At 34.0% G+C, this 25,164-nt stretch overlaps 3 protein-coding genes and 1 long non-coding RNA gene across 6 annotated transcripts in view; 3 read left to right on the plus strand and 1 right to left on the minus strand.

The window, feature by feature from the left end:
- LOC135832260 (protein phosphatase 1 regulatory subunit 37) overlaps positions 1-25,164 on the minus strand; it is a 122,816-nt gene that overhangs the window by 39,139 nt on the left and 58,513 nt on the right. Inside the window, exons 2-3 of one of the 3 annotated variants that reach the window (XM_065345401.1) lie at positions 22,511-22,641; positions 13,844-13,941 (exon numbers count right to left, since the gene is read on the minus strand). In XM_065345401.1, coding sequence (XP_065201473.1) covers positions 13,844-13,909 — 66 coding nt within the window. In that variant the 5' untranslated portion in view covers positions 13,910-13,941; positions 22,511-22,641. Of the gene's footprint in view, positions 1-13,843; positions 13,942-14,290; positions 14,591-22,510; positions 22,642-25,164 lie in introns of those variants that run through there. The other 2 variants (XM_065345400.1, XM_065345398.1) reach the window with 2 other exon arrangements.
- Positions 9,213-10,903, plus strand: LOC135832265 (uncharacterized). The gene is made up of 3 exons (XR_010556288.1): positions 9,213-9,970; positions 10,055-10,178; positions 10,316-10,903. It is a non-coding gene; the product is annotated as an uncharacterized LOC135832265 (long non-coding RNA).
- Positions 15,357-19,067, plus strand: LOC135835062 (xylosyl- and glucuronyltransferase LARGE2s-like). Its single transcript, XM_065349132.1, has 11 exons — positions 15,357-15,723; positions 15,808-16,022; positions 16,098-16,183; positions 16,256-16,505; positions 16,575-16,742; positions 17,322-17,496; positions 17,583-17,707; positions 17,786-17,941; positions 18,022-18,201; positions 18,580-18,803; positions 18,877-19,067. The coding sequence occupies exons 1-11, from the start codon at positions 15,357-15,359 to the stop codon at positions 18,959-18,961; spliced, it is 2,031 nt and encodes a 676-aa protein (XP_065205204.1). The 3' UTR covers positions 18,962-19,067.
- Positions 23,914-25,164, plus strand: part of LOC135832259 (uncharacterized) — a 28,701-nt gene continuing 27,450 nt past the window's right edge. Inside the window, exon 1 of the mRNA XM_065345397.1 lies at positions 23,914-24,219. Coding sequence (XP_065201469.1) covers positions 23,981-24,219 — 239 coding nt within the window. The 5' untranslated portion in view covers positions 23,914-23,980. The remainder of the gene's footprint in view (positions 24,220-25,164) is intronic.

The raw sequence follows: 25,164 nt of genomic DNA on the forward strand, positions 1-25,164 counted from the left end.
TTGCTTAACTTGAACACGGAAGGCCCTAACTTTTGATGAAATAAATATCTATTCAGCATCATTCAATTTTTTTTTTTTTTTTTGATAAAATGAAATTACAAAAACTGTATGAACGGTTTTTATGGTCAATTTTCATACAAATTTACCAATTTAACCAACTTGAAGATAAAACCGCTATAATCTTATTTCTTTTTCAGTTCAAGTTGAAAAATCCATGCATGCACTTTTTTGTTCATCTTAACGTGCACTACTCATTGACCATCATAATAGTTTGTAAATCGAGGGATTTCTTTTGGCCACTTAAAATACACGAGTGAAATTCAGCAATTCCATTTCTCATCCCAACTTGTAATCAAAACGGGCACCAAAGATTTTCATAGCAGTATACGTAGTATATGTATTGCCCTTAATTACTTACTACAGTTGGGCTTTTCATCCAAATTTGAGTTAAGCAGTTCAGAATCAGAGCTTTGCCCGCATCTTAAGAAGATCCGCACAGCCGATTACGAACGAACGTTTTAAAAGTCTGCAGTTCTTTGGGCTTCTTAATGTTGGCATATAAATTCATTCCAAGAATTAAAATTGATCTGCCTCGAAATGTGTATAGGTAGTAGGTACGGAAGGTAGTTGTTTAGTATAGGGTGGCTCGTCTTTGATTTTTTTTTGAAAAAAAATTGGAGGGGAATTCGATAATACGTTGTAGGGGGACCTCAAAGACGGAAAATTTTGGACGCTGGCTTGAATCATCACTCAGGTGGAAAAGTGATGGTTCAAATCAAGGATCCAAAATTTTTCCAGCAGTCTTTCGAATAAGTCATCCTGCAATTCTTTATCGAATTCTCTCCGTAATTTTCCTAAAAAAAAATCAAAGACAACCCACCCTACTGCTTACTTATATGTAGTATCAAAGATTCGACACCATTCTATGATCTCTCAAGGATTGAGTTTTGTGAGTAAATTACTGATGATAGCGCTAATGTCTTGAAATTTGTGAAATTACTAAATGATAGAAATACTTAAACATCTCATAAACCTGTCAGCAATGACTGCATTTTTTGAAAATTTTTGGTTTTGTACTTCCCCTTTGGCGCTCATTTTGGAGTTTGACTGAGGTCAAAATGGTCCTTAAAAATAAATTCTGTATTTTTAAAAACTCAAGATTTTGATATCCATAATTATTTAAATTTTTGAAAAGTTTCAATTTTGCACCGGTTCTTTGAGGACCATTTCAAGTTTTCGTGTCCAATGGTGTTTGTAATTTTTGTCATTCATTTCAAAAACTTTTCCTCAGGACTATCATTATTTCAGATGTTCTGTAAGAAAAAACTTTTCTCTTTTCAATGTCGCAAATCCAACCTTCTACATATTATCTAATTCAGATCAAAATTCATGAATTTTCAAATGTTTGCAAACTTCAATTTTGAGTAAATTCATCACTTTCAATCTGAATAAGATAGAAGGTTAGAATTTGCGAAGTTGAAAAGAACGAAGTTTTGAATTCACTGCTGCCCCTGTGGTTTAAAAGTTAAGTAAACACGTCTGTCTACTCTATATAGACCCCGCATCAGTTGCATAGGTATTTAGGTACTGTGGGCGAATTTCTCACTTGTACCCCAAAACACTCAGTATACTATGTAGATACACTGAGTAGGTACGTCATGGTAATATGAATATCTGAAAAGCACAGTACACGTTGATAGGGTCATCGAAGAGAAATTAATACGATTTACGACACACGAATATCGTAATAACCAGACGGGATCGTTTTGTTGTACGTTAGATGTCGATGGTTTCGGATCCGCATAGAATTACGAATGGCTATTTTTGAAATTCGTAGAATTACCCGATATTAATCGTATTTATAAAATACGCTCGGTATACTCGTAAATCTTGAATAATTCGCGCCTGATCGAGCCTGAAATTCGGAGACAAATGTCGGATTACGGGTGGTATTTTAATTATAACCTATGCGTCCGGACGCTAGACAGCTACTGGTAAATAGATTATATAATACGAAATCGTCGACGAAGATTAAAAGACGCGGGAGACGGCGCGGCGCGGTGTACCTTTGCGAGCTAAATCCGCAAACAAAATCATATTTCCAATCCAAGGGGAAGGGGTGTTTAAGGTTTGGCGCGTTAGAATTTTAGATATTTCGGATTTAGCAGCGATGGTTTTTCGCGTAAAAAGTGTAGGTACCCGTACGTTAATCGATTGCAAAGGGATGAGCAAAAAGTGTAGTTTCTTTTAATCGGATTTTAACATAAAACTCCGAGACAGCGACGAGTAGGTATACACGAGGCAAAAAGTATAATTAAAATGTAAATGCTATAGCAGAAATTACGGGTATTTTGATGTGATTTCATTTCGTCGTTTTAAATTCAATTTCTACGATTAATTCGACGCAGAGGTGGCAAAACTAAATTAATCTAGCGAGATTATTTCATATTTTGCAATAATTATTGTGTCAGTGAAGTGCATAGCATACGCGTGGATGTAGAGATGTCTCTCGAAATTCGCTAAAAAGAATTAAAACGCATGGAAGTAAAATACAACGAGCGCGAATTGATCGGATAATATATTTTCGCTCGCTTGGAAGTATATGTAGGCCAAATTACAACAAGTATTTGGCGAGTTTGGCGATCATCCCGCGGGCTGATTCATAAAACGCGTTATTATTATAAACGAATACCGCTGGCTTGAAATTTTTGTACAGTTGACAACGCGGATATGCGTTTAAACGCTCGTGTATTTCGAAATTTCTGGATTACCGATAAGAAAAATTTCTCGAAGGAGTAAAAAAAATTCTACCCATTTGTTACGTTTCATGTTCAAAACCAAACCAAAGGATTTGAATGGCGATTACCTATACAAACCATGGTTATACCGGGCGCCAAAATACCAATTTATGCACTGCTCTTATCGTATGGTATCGTATGGCAAACTGTAGAAAAAGATATTCCTCTGGCCACGGCGATAGTATTTTTTTATTTTCTATCGTGGGATACGAGCCAAAAGAATAAATTCTTTGTACAGCTGGAGCTCATTGAAAATATACGTATTTGTATTTTTGATTTGATTTAATTGAATTGAACTAGACTAGAACTTAGAAGCTGATGCGGTGCAACACAAACGTACGATCGAGTTAGTCGTACTTTTGTAAGTACATATAGGCAAGTACACCACATTTCGAACGTTTACACAGATTCTAAAGTACATACGAGTATAGTTGAGCTTGAGATGTTATTTACTTGTCGCGATCTTAGAAATTGCAGCGTGAAGAATATGGAAGAATGGTTGATTTTCGATTTGTTATATTCGAATTCAATAATTCGTGTAAACATTATTATCTATTTACCACACATACACAAGATACTGTATAGTGTACGTAGTGCGATTGGTTAGCTCGATTGCAAAAATTCGTAGGTTAAACGATCTAATACGTGCTAAAATGTGTACCATACCTATGTAAGTACATCTACATATGTCTGCTCTATACGGTATTTGCAGTACGATTCAAGATAAAATATGTATTTATCATACAGGGTGGGATAAGAACTTTGATTTTAGCTCTGACGCAAGTAAAGTAATCAAGGGTTTAATGATAGCTTTACAATCATTTATCGACAATTTCTAATCAGTTCTCAACTGAATCATCGATTTGTAAAGTATTCAAGGCAGACGAATTAGTGACAAGTGTATCGACGACCTAAGTACCTAACCTATGCAGGTTGAGGTACGTATTTTATTTATGTATGTATCGTATAATAACCTAGGTATTCTTATAATTGTTTTGGCAAAAAAAGTTGTTTCATTTCCAAATTCTGAAAAATATTGGTATGCATCCTTTTATTTTTTGGATTGGTGGGGGGGGGGGGTACCAAATTGACCTATATTTGCAGAACATTTCTTACTATTCAATGTAGATATCAATTTGCGACCTTCCACAATTTTTTATAAAACCAATATCAGGCGTTGGATACCAGATTAGCAGAAAACCAAAATTTGGCGAATATACTAACCACTGTACGACTTACAAGTACATACATTATATTACGAGTATCTTTCCATTCATCTAAACAATTCATCTAATTGTAAGTTTCGTTCACTTTCATTATTTCTGCCTCGAGTGTAGTTCTCTTGGAATCTCATGTAGGTATCTTAAAGCCGTAATATCTCGACATTTCTTCAAAACATAATTATGTACCTAGAGACTGAATTTGAGCTTGATTTTTCTAAAAACTAGAACTCGATCATTTCTGAATCAAAGTGAAATTCACACCGAAACTGATATTGAATTCCATAAGCATTCGAAAAAAAATCAATTTGAACATTTTTGTAATCCTCGCCAATATACGAGTATGTGTAAGTTTCACGCTCCCGATTTGTACGTATAGAGATAGAACATGTTCCAGTATAAACTTTCGCAAACTACCTACATCCCCGTCCCCGTAAGGTAGTATCGCTAAACGGGCAAATGTAACCCTTTTTACATCGTTAAAACATTTTGTGGTCGATTTTCAGTTCCCAGAAGTCTCATAGATCGCTTATCAAATGCTACTTTTGCAGGCTTGTGTGCGGGTGTGTGGAATTTTACGCGGATATTTTATTCGCGAAAAAGCGGCGCGTACGCCTACGAAACCAAGGTACTAATTTCAAAGTGATTTTTTTGCGTTGTCTTTTTCAAAAGAGCGACCTATTCGCATTGCTTTACCTGTACGAACTACGAACAGTGTGCGAGTATCTTGAATTAGGTACGACGGAGAAGGGGTGGCGCTTATCTGTGGTATGCGTTGTTTTGCGGGTAAAATGACAGCGTTTGTAATTTAAACTGTACCTACAGTCCTACACATACCTTGTTTACATCAAAATATACAACCATTGTTTCATACGAGTGCCTGCCGTTTATACCATAGGCACAACACATACAACATATGTAGGGTACGAGTATGTCTATGTAATGTATACTTGTATAGGCGAACTAACGTTCCACAGTGGTCCGAAATGAAGAAGTAGCGGCCAAAATTCAAAAAATCCTCAGATTGAACAAGTCTCAAAAGTTGATTACGAATATGTAGCGGTTTTCTACATTATATTCCACGTCCCTTTCTGTGATTTCAAACACTTTTCCATTATTTTGCTTGCCTACAGAAATGAATGAATTGAAGTACCTCAAAATAGTCAAAAAAACTGCTAACTTCAAAATGCTGTAAAGCATGCCAATTTTAATTTTTTTCAAAACTTTATGGGTTTATATCAAAATATGGACATTTTTGAGTATAAAAATCGTTGATTCCATTTTTTCAAAAATATTTTGGTTTCTAGCATGCTCGTCACAAAAAAACTCATTTTTTTTGCTATTTTCAAGGTAAAAGTTTTTTTTAAAAAAAAACCAAGCTGACTCAAGGTGAAATATCACATCCCTGGGGTACTATGGCATGTAAAGAAAAACATCCCTGAAAAATTGGCTGCCCCAACTTGCCCCATTTGAAAAAATTGCTATGTAAAGTTGCATAAATGCTGTTTTTCTTATTTTTTTAAAAACATTTTCAAGTAAAAAATTACTACAGGAATATAAATACTAAAATTGACTTTAGTGACCCAAAAAAAACATATTTCGATACCCTCACGAATTTTTCAAAATTTCATGTTTTGGACCACCCTCTCCCTCCTTTGAGGGCTCGTTTTGAGGTTAGGGGTAAAATAAATGCCAAAATCGACTTCAGCGACCTAAAAAACCCCCATATCCTATAGCGATCTAAAAAAATACATTATTTCGATTGCCCACCTCGAATTAATCGAAATTTCATGTTTTGCACTGCCCCCTCCCACCTTTGAGGGTTCATTTTCAGGTTAGGGGTAAAATAAATGCCAAAATCGACTTCAGCGACCTAAAAAACCCCCATATCCAAAATTTTACGAATTTTGCTCTGAAATTCGATTTTGCACCACCCCTGCCCCCCTTTGAGGGCTCATTTTGAGGTTAGGGGTAAAATAAATGCCAAAATCGACTTCAGCGACCAAAAAAACCCCCATATCCGAAATTTTGCGGATTTTGCTTTAAAATTTGATTTTTGGCCGCTACTTCTTCATTTCGGACCACTGTGCGTTCCCGAAAATGTTTTTCTTATCGAAACAAAAACGACGATTGTGATGTAATGAGCATTATATCTGTTTCGTATAGTAGTTTGAATTTTTCTTCTGTCTACGTATTCTTATAATATGGTTATAACCCACCAATATTGCGAACACGACATCTGTATTATTCATAAGAATATGAAAGAAAAGGGTAGCAGGGTAATCCTAACAAAATAAGGAAAAAGTATGATATGTATAAACGAATAAACCGAAGCTAATTTTCTCATATTGGTATTTATTAAAAACAACCGCGTGGTAAACAGGCATTTTTCTTCACAGCCAACGACGCTAGGTTTTTTTTCAAACAGAACACACGCATTAAAGTATTTCAGCCAACATTCTCATAAAGAATGAAAATAAACCGAAAATACGTAGAAAAAATAATAATCGTCATGAGCGATGAATTTCGATGATTACGAGTATTTCTGAGATGTCATAAAATGTCAAGTTTCACGGTTTTGTTTTTGAGATACTCACGTAGAAATGGAGAAGGCTTAATTTTACTGAATGCTTTTTTCATCACCACCAATAGCCCAGTCATTTTACATATTTTTTTGAAACTGTAGAACTAGTGACATACAATTTATAATTAGGTGTTTGTTGATTTGCTTTCAAATTCAAAAAAAAGAGAATTTCAGATCTCATTTTTTTACATAGGTAGGGAGATTTTTTTTTTAATTGAAAGGACTTCGTGGTAATTTTCGAAAACTTCCTTCGCTTTGGCGCAAACTTCATAAAATCTCGGTATTTCTTAGTTTTCTGTTATTTTTTCAAAAAGTGACAGATTTTTAAAATTTTCCAAGTGACCATTATTTGTACGTATTTTTCAGGGTCAACCTTATAACGATTTTTTCGGAAGTATTGCTTCGTTAAATTTGAAACTTTCCGTTCTACTTAATTTTTCGAAGAAAACGCAAACAATTGTAAGTAAGGAAATGATACATACATGAATGCAATATGCGTGGCCAATATTCCATAATTTTGAGTTTTATAAAAGCGAAAGCAGACTTAAAAACCATTTTTCCTCGAACGTAATTTCCATCACACGAGACGGCATGACATTCGTAGACAGCGCAGACCTTTTGTTGAATTTATTTCCATAACTGCGACAGATTTACTCATTTTTCCAGGAACAAAACTCGCGATAAAATAACCCAGGAATATTCCAATCTCAGCAGGAATGCGAACTAATATTGTAGAATCACACGAGGCCTTATACCGATGATGCACACAACAATAACATCTCGAATTCTCGTCCCAAGAAATAGAAATATACATTTTGCATTACTCTGCAATGCCTCTATAGTGCTCACATAGACAAACATTCGCGCGAACCGAGCAGGTATGCACAGAAGATAAAAAACCATGAATGACGCGCAACAGGTACATACCTAAAGCTTTCGGAAATTATATGCAAATTCAAATACGCCACGAAATCGTACAAGTGCGAGAAAAAAAAATTACTAATTCAATTACAACTATATGGAACGGTCCCAGATTTAAAATTATATCAACGTAATGAATAATAACAGAAAAAAAATGATGCTTTTGTAACGGGTCTTTAAGCTGTCCGTGTCGCAATATGGCATCTGTTTAAATACAGAAATCTCTCGGAAATTTGTACACCTTTCGAACCGAGTACCCTCACGAGAACCCGAATGAATTTTCACCGACATACCCGCGGATTAATTTGAGCCCTTTTTTTATACCAATTTTTCATCTACATATCCTAACATCATGCAAATAAAGGTACAGTACGTTTACAATGCATACATTTCCATATCTCTCACGACCTAAAAAAACAACCAGACGTTAATGACACACGATGAAAAAAAAAAAAAAAAATTGAAAATTCGTTCCTCGAATATAAAACAAATAGCGGGCATCAATCGCGGCGGAAAAAATCCAAACAAAAATCTTCACTTCGGCCCGTTTCAAGGTCTTCTATGGGCGAGCAACTGACTGTCATTCTTTCAAAAACAATTTTCGCATAAATTTGGGTTCAATGTTTTATGAATACGTACGCGATAACAAGCGAATTTCAAGTCATTATCGCGATAATTTATTAGCGACTTATCAATTAAATTGACCAAGGCCACGAATAGGCGTATACGAGTCATTTTCCATTTTCATATTTTATTATCCTTCGTCCTTTGAGGAATAACAACTTTAAAGGCTAATATTTTCCACGCGATTATAAATTAATAAATCACGAACGGTTAAGTAGCCATTTTTGGCAACGTTTATCAATATTATAAAGTTTAAGCAAACACCTTTTTAATGTGTACTTGCCTACTTGCACATACGCATCTGTATTATCGAGGAAAATGTGAAAAATGAAAGTTTTATGTAAAATTTTCCGTATTTGCATAATTTTTCATTTCTTCCCCCGCGTGGGAGCAAGATATAGGTAAGAGAGCAGTGAGTTAATTTAAATCCGATTTGCATTTAATCCAAAGCACTGTTCTTTTGCTTTAAAAAATCATCCGCTCGAGATCATTTAATTTTCTTTTTATTCGAAGAGGCTAATTTCATAAAAATTATTCAAATGTCTGAATACCTAAAAAAAAGTTTTTTCTACCGCAATTTTCTAAAATTATTTCGAAGCTGTAAAGCCTACGTTATTATAATTAGGTAAGTATCGAGAAATAATTTTCCTTCCAAATCTTTTTTTATGAACCGTTCACCCCTCGAATAAACTCTTGAATTTACTCGAAAATGTAGCTCGTATTTCATGTCTCGGACCTGAAATTAAAGAAAAGTAACTCGAACCTTATCAATAATCCAACAATGAGGGTTTTCAAAAAATTGAAGCTACGATGTGTTTTTATCAAGTTTTTAAAATAAGCCCCAAGATCAACTTTCAATTGTAGCTCCAAAGTGAATTTGCTCTGAAGAGGGAACAGCATTGTACACAATTACACATGTAAGTATTTCTGTACCATGTCTCAAGTCGACCAGGGGGTTTTGTTCATCTTTGGAGCAGTGATTGAAGAGAAAAAAAGTATACCTACCCGTAGCCTTTTTTTTTTAGTACATATGTATAACGAAATCATGTTGTCAAAACTTCTGTCTCATGAAATATGTACTATCAAGATACCTAGGTAACTTTTTCAGTGTTCATAAGAAGAATATGAACCCAAATTCGATGTATGACGCTCTTTGAAGTACTAACTAGTAACTAGATACAATCTATAATATAGTAATAGTATGTACTCACTTAGGGAAGGTATATGACAGGAGAAGTGATGGGTTTATTATACAAACCATCACCTTCAAGTGATTACTTATTGTCCAGTAGACAATTCTAGCCTAATTTTACCCCATCATCTGACAATATTTCGGAGGAGCGATTTTGTTCATACGTTGAATTTTGTCAATTTTTTCCCCCAAAATTTACGAGTTGAAATTGAAAAAAAATTCTGGCGTGCCTTAAACGGCCAATTCGGACGCGTTATATGCGACTGTCATAGAAGTAAAAAATTTCACATGGCATTGAAATTTTTTTTTGATCTGCCTGCCCCTCCAAAAGAAACAGCAGCCCAAATCTTCTCAATTCAGATACCTAGAATACTTTTTTGAAAATAAATTTCACGTGTAGTTACAAATTCAACAGTTTAACGAGTTTTCTCATTCAAAGACGAGAACAATAATAATTACACAGACGTGAGATTTTTTTTTCGAAATTGCTAACAACTGCATTTCCTGAATAAAACCGCGAAACTTTTCATAAAGTCACACTTTGTCTGCTTTCAAAACCCAGAAAACTGTAATACAATTCCGAAGAAGAATTACAGAGCAGCACAAACGTACCATTTTTTCAGATAAACGAGTAAGTAATATAATACTATTGAAACCTAATTTCATAACATTTGTAAAAGTTTGAACTCGTAATACGACGATTTGTTGTTTTTAGCAGGCGATCTTCAAGGCCGAATGCTTCACCAATTTCAATATTCATTCCCACCTCCCGTTTTTTCGAGCTAACCAGTCATGCTTTTTCTCAGTCGTGAAAAAAATTATAATACGAATATTGAAACGTATGTATGCATCTTTTAAACGTACCTACATATCTGAATTTTTTAATAAGGTGTTATAACTGTAAATAAGAAATAGATACACATAAACGCGAATTAAACCAAGATAATAATATTCGATTTCGTATTTACTTGCACAGGCCATTGAAAAGAGCAAAATTCATCACTGTTTCGGCGGTTCGATAACTACATACTTGATAATTAAATCGCCATATTCGATGACCAATTAACTTATCGAGAGCGAATACAAGCGAAGAGAACATACGGAGGTCATTCGATTGTATGTAAGGCGCGATTAAATCAGAAATTGAAACTTGTAAACAATACGGCTATACATATGAAAATATGTATTGTGCACGTCTTTCTTGGCGTATTTAATTTACATAATTCACTGTGTCAAGCGGCGAATTACAGATTTCATTCACGTCTGCCAAACCCAGCAATGTAGATTAATTTGTACCCGTAACAAAAGAATAAAGAAAAAAGTCAAGCATCATCGATTGTTCGTGTCATTTTTAGCAATTTTTCATCCACCGGTTTCTTACTTATACTATTATAGGGTACCTAGACCTACTACCTATGTAGGTTCTCTTGCACATATTTTTCCGTTGAAAAATTTCGATTGTTTGCCAACAATTTGTCGTCTAATGGCTGTCGAATCACAAGAGTTGTTTCTTTCCGCAGATAATTCTGTTGAATTTTAATTTTTTAACCGCAATTACATAATACTTGTTTACTGCTGGTCGCGTTATTCTGTGTACATTACATACGAGATGCACAAATCATTTCAACGCTATCGAAATATTTGTATTTAGTATGCTGTACGAGTATTCGATACGAATGCAAGTTCTATCGTATAATATTTCGCATATCTTTTACAATTATTATCTTTTGCCATTGGTTAGGTACCTGTACTAAATAAATCGACGTTCGATTTTCGAGTACTTTTCACGATAATAGCATAAGGTTCTTTTAGAGATAATGCCCCCCCCCCCAATATGAGGTATAGTGTTTATCAATCAAACATAATTATTGTAAAAACACTCGACGTAAACAGTTCAGCCAAAAAAAAAGGTACCTATGTTTAATATAAATACAACTTGAGCGAATTCTTTCCTCGTTGTCGTTTTCATTATTAAGATTTTTAGTACGTGAACTGATTTATTAAATTTTTCCCGTTACTACGTAGTACCGACGTATCAAAACACGAAAATACCTTTATCAAATTTCAGATATTTTGAAGGGAGGAAGGAGGAGAGATAGTAATACTGCAGCATCTAAACAGAAGTTCAAGGCCATCAAAGAGAATTTTTCTTTCAAAATTCTAGTATCGAGTTTTTTCAACCATTCAATTTCGTATTATTCTGACATTCAAACTCGTAATGAAAGGTGCTCTATGCTTGACTAGACTAAGCAATCAAATCACAGATATTCTAATGGCGGTTATTTTGATTTTTCTTAGTTTAAAAGGACGTGAAATTACTGAGCACGAATTACCTTTACATTAAGCATAGAAAACATTTGAATCGTGTAGTGAGAATTTGAGTGCTTGAGGTAAAAATGCTTCTGGTTGAGGATTTTGATAAAGACAGAAGAGGGAAAACAAAAGAAATAACAAGAAGGATGAATTAAAAATGTTGAATTTCATTTGTACGTGTTTTATGAGATTTGAGGCTTCGAAACTGCCCGAATCACACCAGCAATTGATGGAGGACAGCCGACAGGATCTCGAGTAGGTACCTATGAAAAAAAATATACCCAGAAATTGAAAAATGATTATCTGCGCTTGAAATTCTACTAGGTGACGTAGTTTTGGATGCTTTTTCGATTTGTTGACAATTCGCAACACTTTTCTGCAAATTAAGATAGATACAGTCTCTTCAAGAATACATTTTCATGGTCAAATTCTGGGTGAAATTTCGTAACTTTTATCATCCCAAAGGGATTCAACTTTGAAAACTCAATGATGCTGGAAAAAACATGCGTCTTTTCTCTACCCCCATCTCCTCCTCAAAGATCAATTATTTTCATGAGAGGATAAGATGAAATTTACGAACATTTTTCGCCCATTAGAATCTCCAAATCAAAATACAGGACATCTGCAGCACCTTTTCCAAATTTATGCAGGATCTTGAGCCCATTGTTTTTTAGTTCATGACTTCCCTTTTTTCGCAAAAAAAGTTATAAGTTACTTTAAAGTTCAAAGATTTTCAATGAAACGGTTTCTGCAGATAAGAACGATATCTTTCCTCGAATCGCAATCGGTTCACTTTAGTTATTTCGTTTTTTTTTAACAATAATCCCATAAATTGAGGGGAAATGAATCACAAACAATATTTCAACGAAAAATGCAGGAGTTATATCAAATCCTTGAAAAAATCTTTTCCTACTCCAATCGCTGTTTTGATGATATGCATTTAAACGATTTCTAAATTCAAAAATCTTGGATAGGTGTATATTCATAAATTGTCATTACACGAATCTTACTCCATTACATAATTTTCAGAGCCAGAGATGTATCTTACAAAATATGTAGGTACTAGGTACTACTAGGTAAGGTACCTCCATTTTTTTCGAAAAACCTTGAATGCGTTGCTTACTATATCGAGAATAGTAGACAGGTAAGTAAAGGTATAAAATAAACCCATAACGAGCGCGAATCATTATCGCCAACTATTTCCAAATATACATAAATAGGTACGTTCGTAGATTTGGTTATCACAAAAAACCCATACAATACGAGTAGGTATTAGTATAAGAATCGAGACAATGAAACGGTGCAATTTTCACGTACTTTTCGATTATCATGTGCCAACAAAAATAAAATTACGAGTACTACTCGAATCCAACGCTGTGAGTATCTTGGTGGGTGCTCGAGAGTGAAATTTTTCGCGCTGGTGCGTAACTTCGCACTGCAGTACATAATGGTTATTTATCATGATAGCAGTCAAAGCACGATGACAAGTGACATAATCATCATGCCATGCACCCCGCATCATACCTCCTCGGCTCGATCTTTTATATTTTATGGTTCTGCCGAGATTCTAAATTTAGATAATATTGTTTCTGTATTAATTGAATTTTCTTTAAAATGACCATGAGCAAGGTTAGGGTACAAATTTTTTTCAACTTCACACGTAGATAATGTAGTAAGACTTCGTTAAATCTTTAACCACTAATTTTTCGTTTTATTGCTCGGATAAAATGTTCAAAAGACGATAAGCAAAGGAGTTAATTACGATGCGAATATAAAAGTTGGCAATACGGTGGAAAAAAGTTCTCGAGTAACTCGATATTGTATTCATTATTGCTAATAAAATATGCTGCCACTTAATCTTAAATGAGATAGAAAATATTATGTACGTATGAAATTAGGAGGAACTGCCAAATAAAATAATTAATTATCAGTAACTGTATCATAAACTATAAAATTGACGCTTGTCGAGCTCAAGTCGTTAAACAACTAAACAAAACTCACACCGTTATAATTTCGTAATACTGAAATATTCGTAGGCAAAATTATACTCTTTTTTTTCGCCTTCATAATCAGTGAACTTCACCAACTAATGACAGGTTGAACGGAAAGAAAGAGATCCGAGTATATTTTTAAAACAGCCAAAATCACGGAAGACAGAAACGAATATAAAAATAAAAGTAAGTTTACTCACTGATAACTGGTCTAATACGGTTGGTATGGGATAGGTACCATGTTTTTTACAAGATGATATGTACATGGAAATTAAGTCCTCGTTGGTGATATCGGTAACTGAAATAAAATATCGATCGATTAATATTTCGTTATCAGTAAAATACATGCAGGTAGGTAAGTGTATGTCCATATACGGTAAATAAAGAGCTTTATAACATTTCGTTGGTTCAATTTTACTACTCGACACATGATTTGAGCATCATGTTCGCTGGAAAGCTATGATTATTCGAGCTTTATGACCAATTTCGAAACGATACTCGATCAAGAATGCATGTGACCTATTAAAACTGGATTCAAACCAGATTACATCGCATTCTAACGTGTACGAACATTTGAATCTCATTTTTTCTGCACGTAGAACTGGGTCGAAAATATTTATTTTTTAATTAGAACATTAAATACCCACCACTTTTCCACGGATTTTCAGGTTCCAAAATACCAGTGACGATTTGACTATCATCTTCTGGAAACGAAACATTTCTCGTTATCCCACCCTTTTTACTTCGATCAGAATTACGAAGACAAGATGGTCCAACTGGAGAAATGGACTGTTTTGCTTCACATGAATTATTCTCTGACGAAAATTTAACTTGATCGCACATTTTTTTCTTTAATTGAACACGAAATATTCACCGAACAAACTACAACAATCATACTGCTATGTAAACAACCTCACTAATCGAATTAAATTTAATGGAAATGCCGTGAAAATAAATAAAACCCATCAACAGAAAGTTTGACGCTTTGAAAATCAGTGTTACCAGCGTACTGATTTCAAATATCCCCGCAAACGTAAACAAAGTAACTACGTCATCACCAACAAGTAGGTACTGTACCTACATACATTGTATTTTGCGGCCAACTTTTTTCAATTTTTTGTGTAAAAAAACCTGTTCCGTTCATGATGTTTTGTAAACAAACAAGAAACTTTCCGTTTCGATGATTGATAAAGTGTTTTTTTTTTTTTTTAAAGTTATAATAAATAATGATGAATATTATGTAAAATTACAATTGCTTGTTAACCAAGTAAGTTTTTACTCATCATTTACAAGTCCTAGATCTGAATCAATCTCTGATAAACTGATACATTTCGGGTGTTTCTTGTTATCTCGAATTTGTTGCACCATCTGCGCTTTATTCTGGCTGGTGAGTCGTATTTTTTTAGGCTACTGGAATTCACAATACAAATGTATTAATTTTGTGTTTTTTATAGGGCCTCGATAGCTGTAATTCTGATGCATCAGTTACACCTGAAATTTACTGAAATTGAATTGAAGCTTAGATAATTGGACGTAAAAGGATTCAGTATGCTTTCATCCCAAGAATTATTAGACAATGGCTGAGCAGTTTCCTTTTGGGAGTTTTTTTCGCCGTCTGTGTTCTTCATTACTCTACGAATTTAAATACACATGGTATTGCTACATATTTTTTGTTGGACAAAAAAAAATTGACCTAAGTGTTCATTCATACTGATGTACGTTTACTACGTTTCAGAAAGTGGCAGGCTATCAGATAAATTGACTCATCGAATTCAGGAATTAGAAGAGCAGTTGTTGAAAGCTGAAGCTCGTTTGAGCGAAGTCCAAAACCACCGGCCTAATGCTTATAATTTTTCCAGTCATGCTCCTTGTTCCAGTAGTGATAGAATTGATACATTGAAATGCGAAGTTATTCATATAGCTGTTGTATGTGCTGGATACAATTCTACTCGTTCCTTTGTAACTCTAGTGAAATCTTTACTGTTCTACCGAAAAAATCCTCTGCATTTTCATATTGTTACCGATCACGTTGCTAATGTAGTTTTAAATACGTTATTTAAAACATGGAACGTGCCTCAGCGTAAGTGTGCAGCGATTTATATTAACATAGGTATTACGAGTAAATTATTTTAGAGTATGTACTCATACTCAATTATTATTTCAGTGGAAATAACGCTATATTCAGCTGATCAAGTTACCAGTGATGTGGCATGGATACCAAACAAACATTACTCTGGAATTTACGGTTTACTCAAATTAACATTGGTCAAGGTATTGCCCAAAGACTTGGCTAAAGTTATAGTCCTCGATACGGATGTAACTTTTGCTACAGATATCGCAGAATTATGGACACTTTTTCATAAATTTAACTCGCAACAAGTAAGTGACACTCACACATTCAAACGAGATTCAATTCCGGTATACTCACGAGATTCAATTTCTTCTTTCAAATAGGCTCTTGGTTTAGTAGAAAATCAGAGCAATTGGTATTTGGGCAAAATCTGGCGTAAACACAGACCTTGGCCTGCGTTGGGAAGAGGGTAAGCTGATTATTGAAAAATGAGCTCAACCGTGTCCAGTATACCTTACTATCAACAATTTGTTCTTTACAGATTCAACTCTGGTGTCATGTTACTAAATTTGATCAAACTACGTGCCATAGGATGGGATGAATTATGGCGCTCTGTCGCTGAAAAAGATCTCATCACCCATTTTGCTACCAGTTTAGCCGATCAAGACATCTTCAACGCTATTATCAAGGAACATCCTGATATGGTCATGAGTCTTCCTTGTTTGTGGAACGTTCAACTGAGTGATAATACTCGTAGTGAATCTTGCTACTCAGAGGAGGCAGATTTGAAAGTGAGTTTGTATTGTGAAAAGCTGTTCATGACCAATTGACCAGTCATTTATAAAATTCTTTCTGTACAGGTCATTCATTGGAATTCTCCTAAAAAATTGAAGGTTAAGAATAAGCATATCGAGTTCTTTCGCAATTTGTACCTGACTTTTTTGGAATACGATGGAAATCTGCTTAGAAGAGAATTATTTGGCTGTAATACTACGATTTCTTCTGTACTGAATAGAAACATAACCGAGGTATTTACTTCTCTCAAATATACTATAAACCGTAACATAGGTATGTAGATATTGAAGAAAAAAAAAGTCAGAGGATTTTACTTAATTTAGTGGAGACTTTCACTCCGAGTTTACTATAACTCAGAAATAAAAATTTCAGCTCCGGAAGTGCCCCTAGAAGGGTAAGTCCTCGATGAGAAGACATTTCACAAAAATTGTGTTTTTTTCGCTGTGTGATAATTCGAGATTCTGTGTTAACCTAAGCCTTTGCTACAAAATTCAACAGTCGCGTAAGCAGTTTGAAAATTCGCAAATTGCTTATTTTTTTTGAAAAAATTCGAATTTTGAAAATTAATATTTTCTGTATTGAATTTATTTTCCCCTGAATTTAGGTAGGTACCTAACCTATTCGTCTGATTTTCTTATCTGCATCAAAATTATGTATGTTGAGCATAAAAAATCTGAACCGGTTTTTTTTTTTCTGAAAAATTTGTTGTAATTTCATTCATTGGCAGAGAATTTAGACGCATTTCCGTATCACTCTGTTTTCTACTGGTATCAATTAATTTGTTCTTGATCAAAATTTTGAACATTTTGCAGCTTACCGAAGATGATCCCTGTTATGAATTTAAGAAAATTCGTGTCATGAACTTTCGAACGCATTTATATTTTCTTGATTACAAATACGTTTCAACACCGGATGATGTCACTTTAGTTGCTCAATTATCCATGGATAGATTGCAAATGCTGGAAATGTTATGCCAATATTGGGAAGGTACGAATTTTTATTGTATCAAATAAAGAAGAAATTGAAAACAATTTCACAAAGTTTACTACATACATTTACTTCATACTTTACAGGTCCTATCAGCTTAGCTTTGTATATTTCTGACGCGGAAGCTCAACAACTTCTCAGTTATATTTCGGATTCAGATGCTTTAAAAGCTAGGACAAATATTGGATATCATGTTGTATATAAGGAAGGAGTTAGTTCAAACTCATATTCTTCTTTTTTTCCCATTTGAGAGATTTTTAAAAATTTAATTACTCTGTCATATTTCCAGATTGCTTATCCAATTAATAAATTGAGGAACATAGCTTTAGAGCAAGTGAACACTCCTTACGTTTTTCTATCAGATATCGATTTCTTACCTATGCCTGGATTGTATTCTAATTTGAAAAAACTCGTATCAAATTTCGAATTGAACATTACAAATAAGGTATGTAGGCTTCAGAATTAACTACAAATTCTTAGAATTATAATATAGATCTTGATTTTCTTTTTCTTTTTAATTTTTAGGCTTTAGTTATTCCTGCTTTTGAAACTCAACGTTATCGAACATCAATTCCCCAAACAAAAGTAGAAATATTGAACATGCTAGACATGGGTACTTTATTTACGTTCCGATACCATGTTTGGCAAAAAGGTCATGCTCCCACAAATTATGCCAAGTGGAAGCAATCTACAACACCTTACAAAGTATGTAAAACATTAATTTGTTCATTTTTATATTTGATTCATCTGCATCTCGCGTATTTTTCTGATTTGCTTATTCCCATTCGCCTCGTCAATTCAAATTTAAAATTTTTAACCAGCGAAGAGAATAATGTCAAAATACATATTTTATAGAAAAACTTAGAACAAAGTTTTCACATTCATATTCAATCAGACAGTCTTGCTTTCTGCAAAAATTTGAAAATTAAATAAGAAAAACTGAACCTTTGAAATTACTATTTCATATGAGAAAGACAAGATTTGTTTCTCTTTCTTTTCTTTTTTCACTTTCACCAAACCAGATTTTTTCAACTGCATGCTATACATATGCGCATCATTTTTGATTTCCTGTTCAATTTTCAGGTAGCTTGGCAACCTGATTATGAGCCTTACATTGTGGTGAAAAAAAATATACCATTATACGACACCAGATTCGTTGGATTTGGATGGAATAAAGTTTCCCACATCATGGAGCTGTTTGCTCAAGGATACTCATTTTATGTTCTTCCGAATGCCTTTATAATACATATGCCGCATTCTCCTAGCTTTGACATTGGTAAATTCAGAGGATCTGCTCCATACAGAAGGTATGCATAAAATCACTAAGAATTATTTCGTAAAATTTTTTAGATGTTCACTCAATAATGATTTGTTCAACAGGTGTTTGAAAATTTTGAAAAATGAATTCATCAGAGAACTCAGGAAGCGATATGTTTCGAAGCAGTATAGTTTACGTAGCGTGTAATCAAAATCTTAAGACGTTATATGTTTATTATATGATTTTTTAATATTTAATTTTTTACCATTTCTGTAATAATGTTTTAACAATTATACTCATTTCCAGAGTTTCATTTAGTCTACTGTTTATTGGAGTGTGAATTGTTTTAGTTGTGACTTGTGAGAGTTTATTTCGTGTCTTACTATTTGTAGTTTATAAAAAAAAGTTGATCAATGGACAATGGACAATTCGCAAATTTTTTAAAAAATATTTTATCAATACTGAAAGTACATTTTAAAAGATAAAAGATGATGAAAAAAATTAAAATTGGTCCATTCGAACTCGCGTAATCATTTTTTGAAAATTTTTTGCAATAGCCGCGTTGGGAAAAACAAAGTTACTCTGAAACATTTATAGCTCCGGAAGTGCTCCTGGATGGGAGATATTATAGGTTCCTTCTCAAAAAGGAGGCATTTTAGAAAAAAATCAATGTTTTTTTTCCACTAGCCCCTATCCAGCCTGTTTTGAGAAAAATGGCTCACTTTAAAAGATAATAAATATTCGAGATTCTGCGGGTGCGGGTTACAATTTGAAAATTGTTCATTATTGGACAAATTTCATTGTGTTTTGAAAGTTTTTTTTCCAAGCCAAAACATGCAAAAATTGAAAAACTTTTGTCTTTTTTTCTCAATTTTTTGAATAGGAAATTATGACCCCAAAAAAACAGCTACCACAACATTCCAACTCATTTCCGCAGTTTCAGAAATTACGTATATCCTAAGATGTTTTAATGTAAAATAGGCAGCCTATTTCACAAGAAAAATTTTGAAAACAAGAATTTACCCAAAAATAAGCAATTTGCAAATTTTCAAACCGTTCAGTATAACTCTAAAAGAGATATTAGATTTGTTTTTGGCAGATTTTCGAGAATCTGGATTTTGGCAGATTTAAAATCCACTAGAATCTGCTAGAGTAGTAGCTTTTGAAAATGGATTTTGGATTTTACTGAGTTTACTTAAAGAGAGAAGACTTTTCAAGTTTTAAAAGTTTGTGTAAAAAGTGTTTAAAAAAGATTTAAAAAACGTTCAAAAACCAGATTTTCAAGAATCCGGGTAAAAAAAAACAAAACTATTGGATTTTGATAGAAATGGCCTGGGTCAATGAAGAATCATAAGTTCAATATTTTGTAATTGGGCTATTTTACTCGAAACGGGTAGGGTAGGAGCTAGAATGAACGAACCGCGATTATGTTGAAAATACACCCCTTTGGGATTCATATTTCCCTTTCAGGAGCACCTCTAGAGCTGAAATATTTTTGAGTGACTTTCAACTTGATAAAGGCTTTTGCCAATTCTTTAATACAATCGATGCAGCAATGTGTATATAGATGTATCATAAAACGCTGTAGAGGGTATTGCGGAAGAAAGAGATGCCGCTCAAACTACATATTAGAAAACATAATTTTGACCTTTGGTACAACGCACATGAAGAGTTGAGCTGCTCCTGGCGCAGAACTTCTGGCAAAAACAACGCACGCGAAGACGCACACGAGAAACAAAAGAACTCGTATGGTCAAAAATTCCCATTCATTGACTACGTGCTAGGTACGAACTTTAGAGCTTGGCTGAAGCCATCAAAAGATGCATAGTCGTTCAACGAAGGAGTAATCGGAAATAGCTCGCTAAGCAATATAAGGATTATTACGTCGCGAAATTTGAAATCAATCTATGCTTTTCAACAACTGTTGAAAAGAATAAGTCGAATTCTAGGATTATACTGTAAAACTTGGATCACATCTGAAATAGTTTTTCATGTTGTTTCACTTCCAAACAATTTCCAAATGTCAAATACGTATGCTAGTAAAGCACCAGATTCTCTAGTGTGCGCACACTAGGGTGTCCCTTATTTATACTTGGTGAAAAAAAAAAATTCGAATTTTTCGCGGGACCCCCCCTGGGTTGGTTCGTATACATGAGAAAATAATGCCCAAAAATTTTCAGCCCAATCGGAGTATATTAACCTGCCCCGCATCGCCCCTCTTTGTTAAAAAAAGTAGCGGGTCCGAGCTCCGCATTACTCCACCACGGCGCGTGGCACAAGAAACGTCACGTACGGGGGTTGATACGCGCCAACATCATTCTACTTCTAATTGTTTTTGTTGGTGCTTGTAGGCTTCGGAACTTTTGTTTTTAACTCCTTGGTGTCTCTGGTGAACAATGTACCATTCTACAGTCTAAAAGCTATGGCTTTTTCTCTGTGGGGAAGCACCCGTGATTTCTGTTTTATGAATAAACGCACTTTTTGATAAAAAATGAATTCAAAACGTGAACATGACTGTAATTATTGAAGTTTAATGTGGAAATGAAATGAACATGATTTTAATTAAAATGGAAGGCTAAACATTTTTGAATTTTCAAAAAATTCAAATTTGTATCTTCAAAAAAGAAGAAAAAAAGTCAATTGGAAACAGCAAAAAATCAGTTCTGAACAAACCCCACTTTTAATGTGATATTGATATTTATTCTGAAATACATTTTTGGGCAAGATAATTTCGGGGAATTTCTTTTATTACGTTTTTTTTTTAGAAATGTTTTTTCCAGTCGCTAATTCTTTCCTAAAAACAAAAAAAGACAAAAATTGAAAAAAATTTCAAAAAAGCAAATTTTTTTAAAACTTTTTATTTTTATGGAAATTAATTGTGATTGAACTACTTTTCAGAAACCCTTTTTTGTGTTGGAATTTTTTGATCTTTTTTCAAATTTACCCAAGTATAATAATTTTAACAGTAATAACAAAATCTTGATTGCATAAAAAAAGTTCCTTGAAAAATTGTGACTTCTGATTTTTGTTTTCCTGATTTGGGGGAGGGGGAGCGCCGAGCGGGCAGAAAAGCGGAAAAATTCAAACTGCTTATGAACAGTAAAAGGCTTCAATAATTTTGTAAATTAGGTACTCGTCAATGCATCACGTTCTTCAAAATCACATGAAGGCACAACTTATTAGTTATTATAATTATGTAAGTACTTAGTATTTAGTACTTATCAGTTCCAAAAAAAGTGCATTAAAGGAAAGATTGTGCATAATGAACAAGCAAAGGTGATGGGGAGACCCTGAGGAGTTATGAACCAAAGTTCCAAAACCTACAAGCACCAACAAAAACAATGAGAAGTGGAAAGATGTTGACGCGTATAAACCCCCGTACGCTGCGTTTTGTGTGCCACGCGCCGTGGTGGAGTAATACGGAGCTCGGGCGCGCTACTTTTTTCAACAAAGAGGGGCGATGCGGGGCAGGTTAATATACTCCGATTGGGCTGAAAATTTTTGGACATTATTTTCTCATGTATACGAACCAAACTAGGGGGGGTCCCGCAAAAAATTCAAAACTTTTTTTTAAGGGACACCCTAGCGCACACGCCATCTTGCTTGAGGAAATGCCTCGCTCGAATTTGAAATGACCGTAAGCAAGATGGTGTATGCTTTTTCCTGACATTTCCAATTTAAACTATAACTGCGCTTATTCAAAAATTCTGCACGTTGGTGAATATTTTTACGTTTAAAACAATATGTCATACTTACATGCTCTGATTTGTTAATGCACCGCCATCATCACTGGGATAAGTAAACGCCTTGCATTTTCTTCCAATATATATTTTTTTTCATTCATTAAAAAAAACAACATCTCCATTCGTGTCGTGTATTTTTCCATGCTGTAAAACAAACAAAAAAAAAATTAAAAAATAACACCACTAGAAAGTACCAACTCGTACATACGAAATTTTGCAGCATGATTATTCAAAGGGAAAATTTTTCATCTGAAAAGTATCATGGAAAAATACAACATTTTCGATTCATCTCGAAATACTGACTTCCTTATGAATGAAAAAATTTCAATAGAAATATGTTAAGTGCATAGATAGGTGTAGGTAGGTACTAGGCGGTGTACAAACATGAAACGACGAATTAGTACAAAACAAACATTTTCATACTTTTCGTGAAGTATGAAATTTAATTAAAAAGATAATACCCCGACAACTTGGCTCCAGCTTTATTTGTCTTGAAATGTTTAAATCTGTGACTGTTTCAAAATAATCTTAACCCTTTTTTACAGAGCTGAATTGGCCATGTAGTAGATACAATCTGAGGCGCCCGCTCCATTTCGCATGAAAATTAACCAAAATCGGCGTATTTCTAAAGTTTTATCACAACATCAACCATGATTGGACATTTTACTTAATAGAAAACCTAATCTTCCCTGTTTTACTTCATATAGTAATAATTGGAAATTAAAGAGTGGAATCGTGATGCAGATGCTGTTGCCTTTCATTATACCGCACAACTCTTTGCCGAAGTAACATGGACAACTCATTTTCATCAGGTAATTTTCTCCATTTCATGAAACTTATCAGATTACTCAAATTCTAGGAACTTGCACAAATCCGATAAAGATGAAAGAAAACAACTTATAAAAAATATTCTGAAAACAAGGACTCTTCCCGTAAATTTTAGTACTGGCGTGCGTCGACGTGATCCAAAATTCCTCATTTCTCACTGGAATCTTACATTGGAAATTCTCAGAAAACCATTACATATGAAAAATTTCTCAGCTTCCATTGTAATCAATAAAAACCATCTAACGAAATTTATCTCTGAATTATACCATGGCACTGAAAACTGTTAGAATAGAAAACGTCTATTTCCATAATATCAATATTTCTTCACAGCCCAACTTTTACGGATTAAATATGCCGCAAAACAACATTTAAAAAGATCTGTTTCGAAGAGAGAAAAAACAATTAAAACTTGACAGACCCCACTTACGTGTATAATAGAAAAGGTAAACGTGTACGACTGTACGTGCAATTGTTATTTGAAACAAAAATTATCAACGCGAGGTCGCGACGAAAATTAAGAATCATCGGGTGGGCTAAGATCGGGGTGGGAACGGAACGCATGAAAGTTAACGTTTGATGTGAAAGTTTGAAGCAGAGCGTCGCGACGTTTCAGTACTCACAGGATCGGCTTGTGGTAACAACGCTTTTCTCCGAGATGTGGCCATCATCGTGGGAATGTCTTTCGCCGAACACGTGCGTACGATGTGCGAACGTAACAGACGATACGTGTTTATTTAATAAATTTACGTGTTCGTGTACTTATAAAGATGGAGAAAATGCGACGTGCGTGCACCAAGAAATAATGAACATTCATAAAATTAAAATTGACGCCAATCAATCCAATATTAATATTTCTTTACCGGGTACCTCAGGCATGTCTGCTTTAAATCCGAAGTGAGTGATTTTATCATTTCTGCGACGTAAATATTTCGAAACAAAATATAATTTTTACATTTTGCTTTTCAATAAGGTAAATTTTTTCCACCAAGAATTTGGAGTCGGAAGTTTTACTTCGACGAGTAATGTTATACAAATAAATTCGTGGATTGTTTGAACAAAAAAAACACTTCCTACGGTATTTTTTTCGAGTCGAAAAAAATCCGACAACAAGATGTGGAGTTTGAAAAAAAAATTCCCTCAAAAATAATTGATAAAATGGAAAATACTTCGAAAAGTGAACAAATTTTATCATTAGCATTTTTCAAATCAGGACTGACATTCAACAAAATTTTTTAGCGCTCGAAATTGATGAAAAAAATTTTAAAAAAATATGTTGAATCTGTAAATGTTTAGCATAAATAATGTTTTGAATTTTAGTTCCGGGCAAAAAATCGTAACGTCAAAATTCATCCATTTTTTAGATCTAAAAAAAATAATTTTCAAAATCTAATTGTAGTTTTTTCAATCAAGTCGGAAACCTTCCTCCACAATAACATTTTTCTCCCTTCAAGATGAACTATATCCATCTTCGTAGTCGAAACATCACCTCAACTTTTTCACTATAGAAATTATGTTTGTCCGTTTACCTCTTCAATTTTCGAAACAGGCGACATGATTGTCTAAGAAACGAAATGAAGAAAAGTTTCAAAAATCTGTTGGAGGAGCGAGGCACTCTTGTTTAGTTGTTTCCCCAAAAAGGGGAAAGGTCAACATTACTGACAAAGAAATTAAGAATCTTCAAGCAAGTTTACGTATAGTCTTATAACTCTCGTATTTCATTTTATATCTTAATTTTTTTTAGTAGTAGGTAGGTACACAACATTTTTAGGTTAATGAGAGATCTCTGGTAACTTTGTATACTGATACAATGGCATTGTAATGTGAGAGGTAAATTTTAAA

Source organism: Planococcus citri, chromosome 1 (assembly GCF_950023065.1).
Source record: "Planococcus citri chromosome 1, ihPlaCitr1.1, whole genome shotgun sequence".
Classification (NCBI taxonomy): domain Eukaryota; kingdom Metazoa; phylum Arthropoda; class Insecta; order Hemiptera; family Pseudococcidae; genus Planococcus; species Planococcus citri.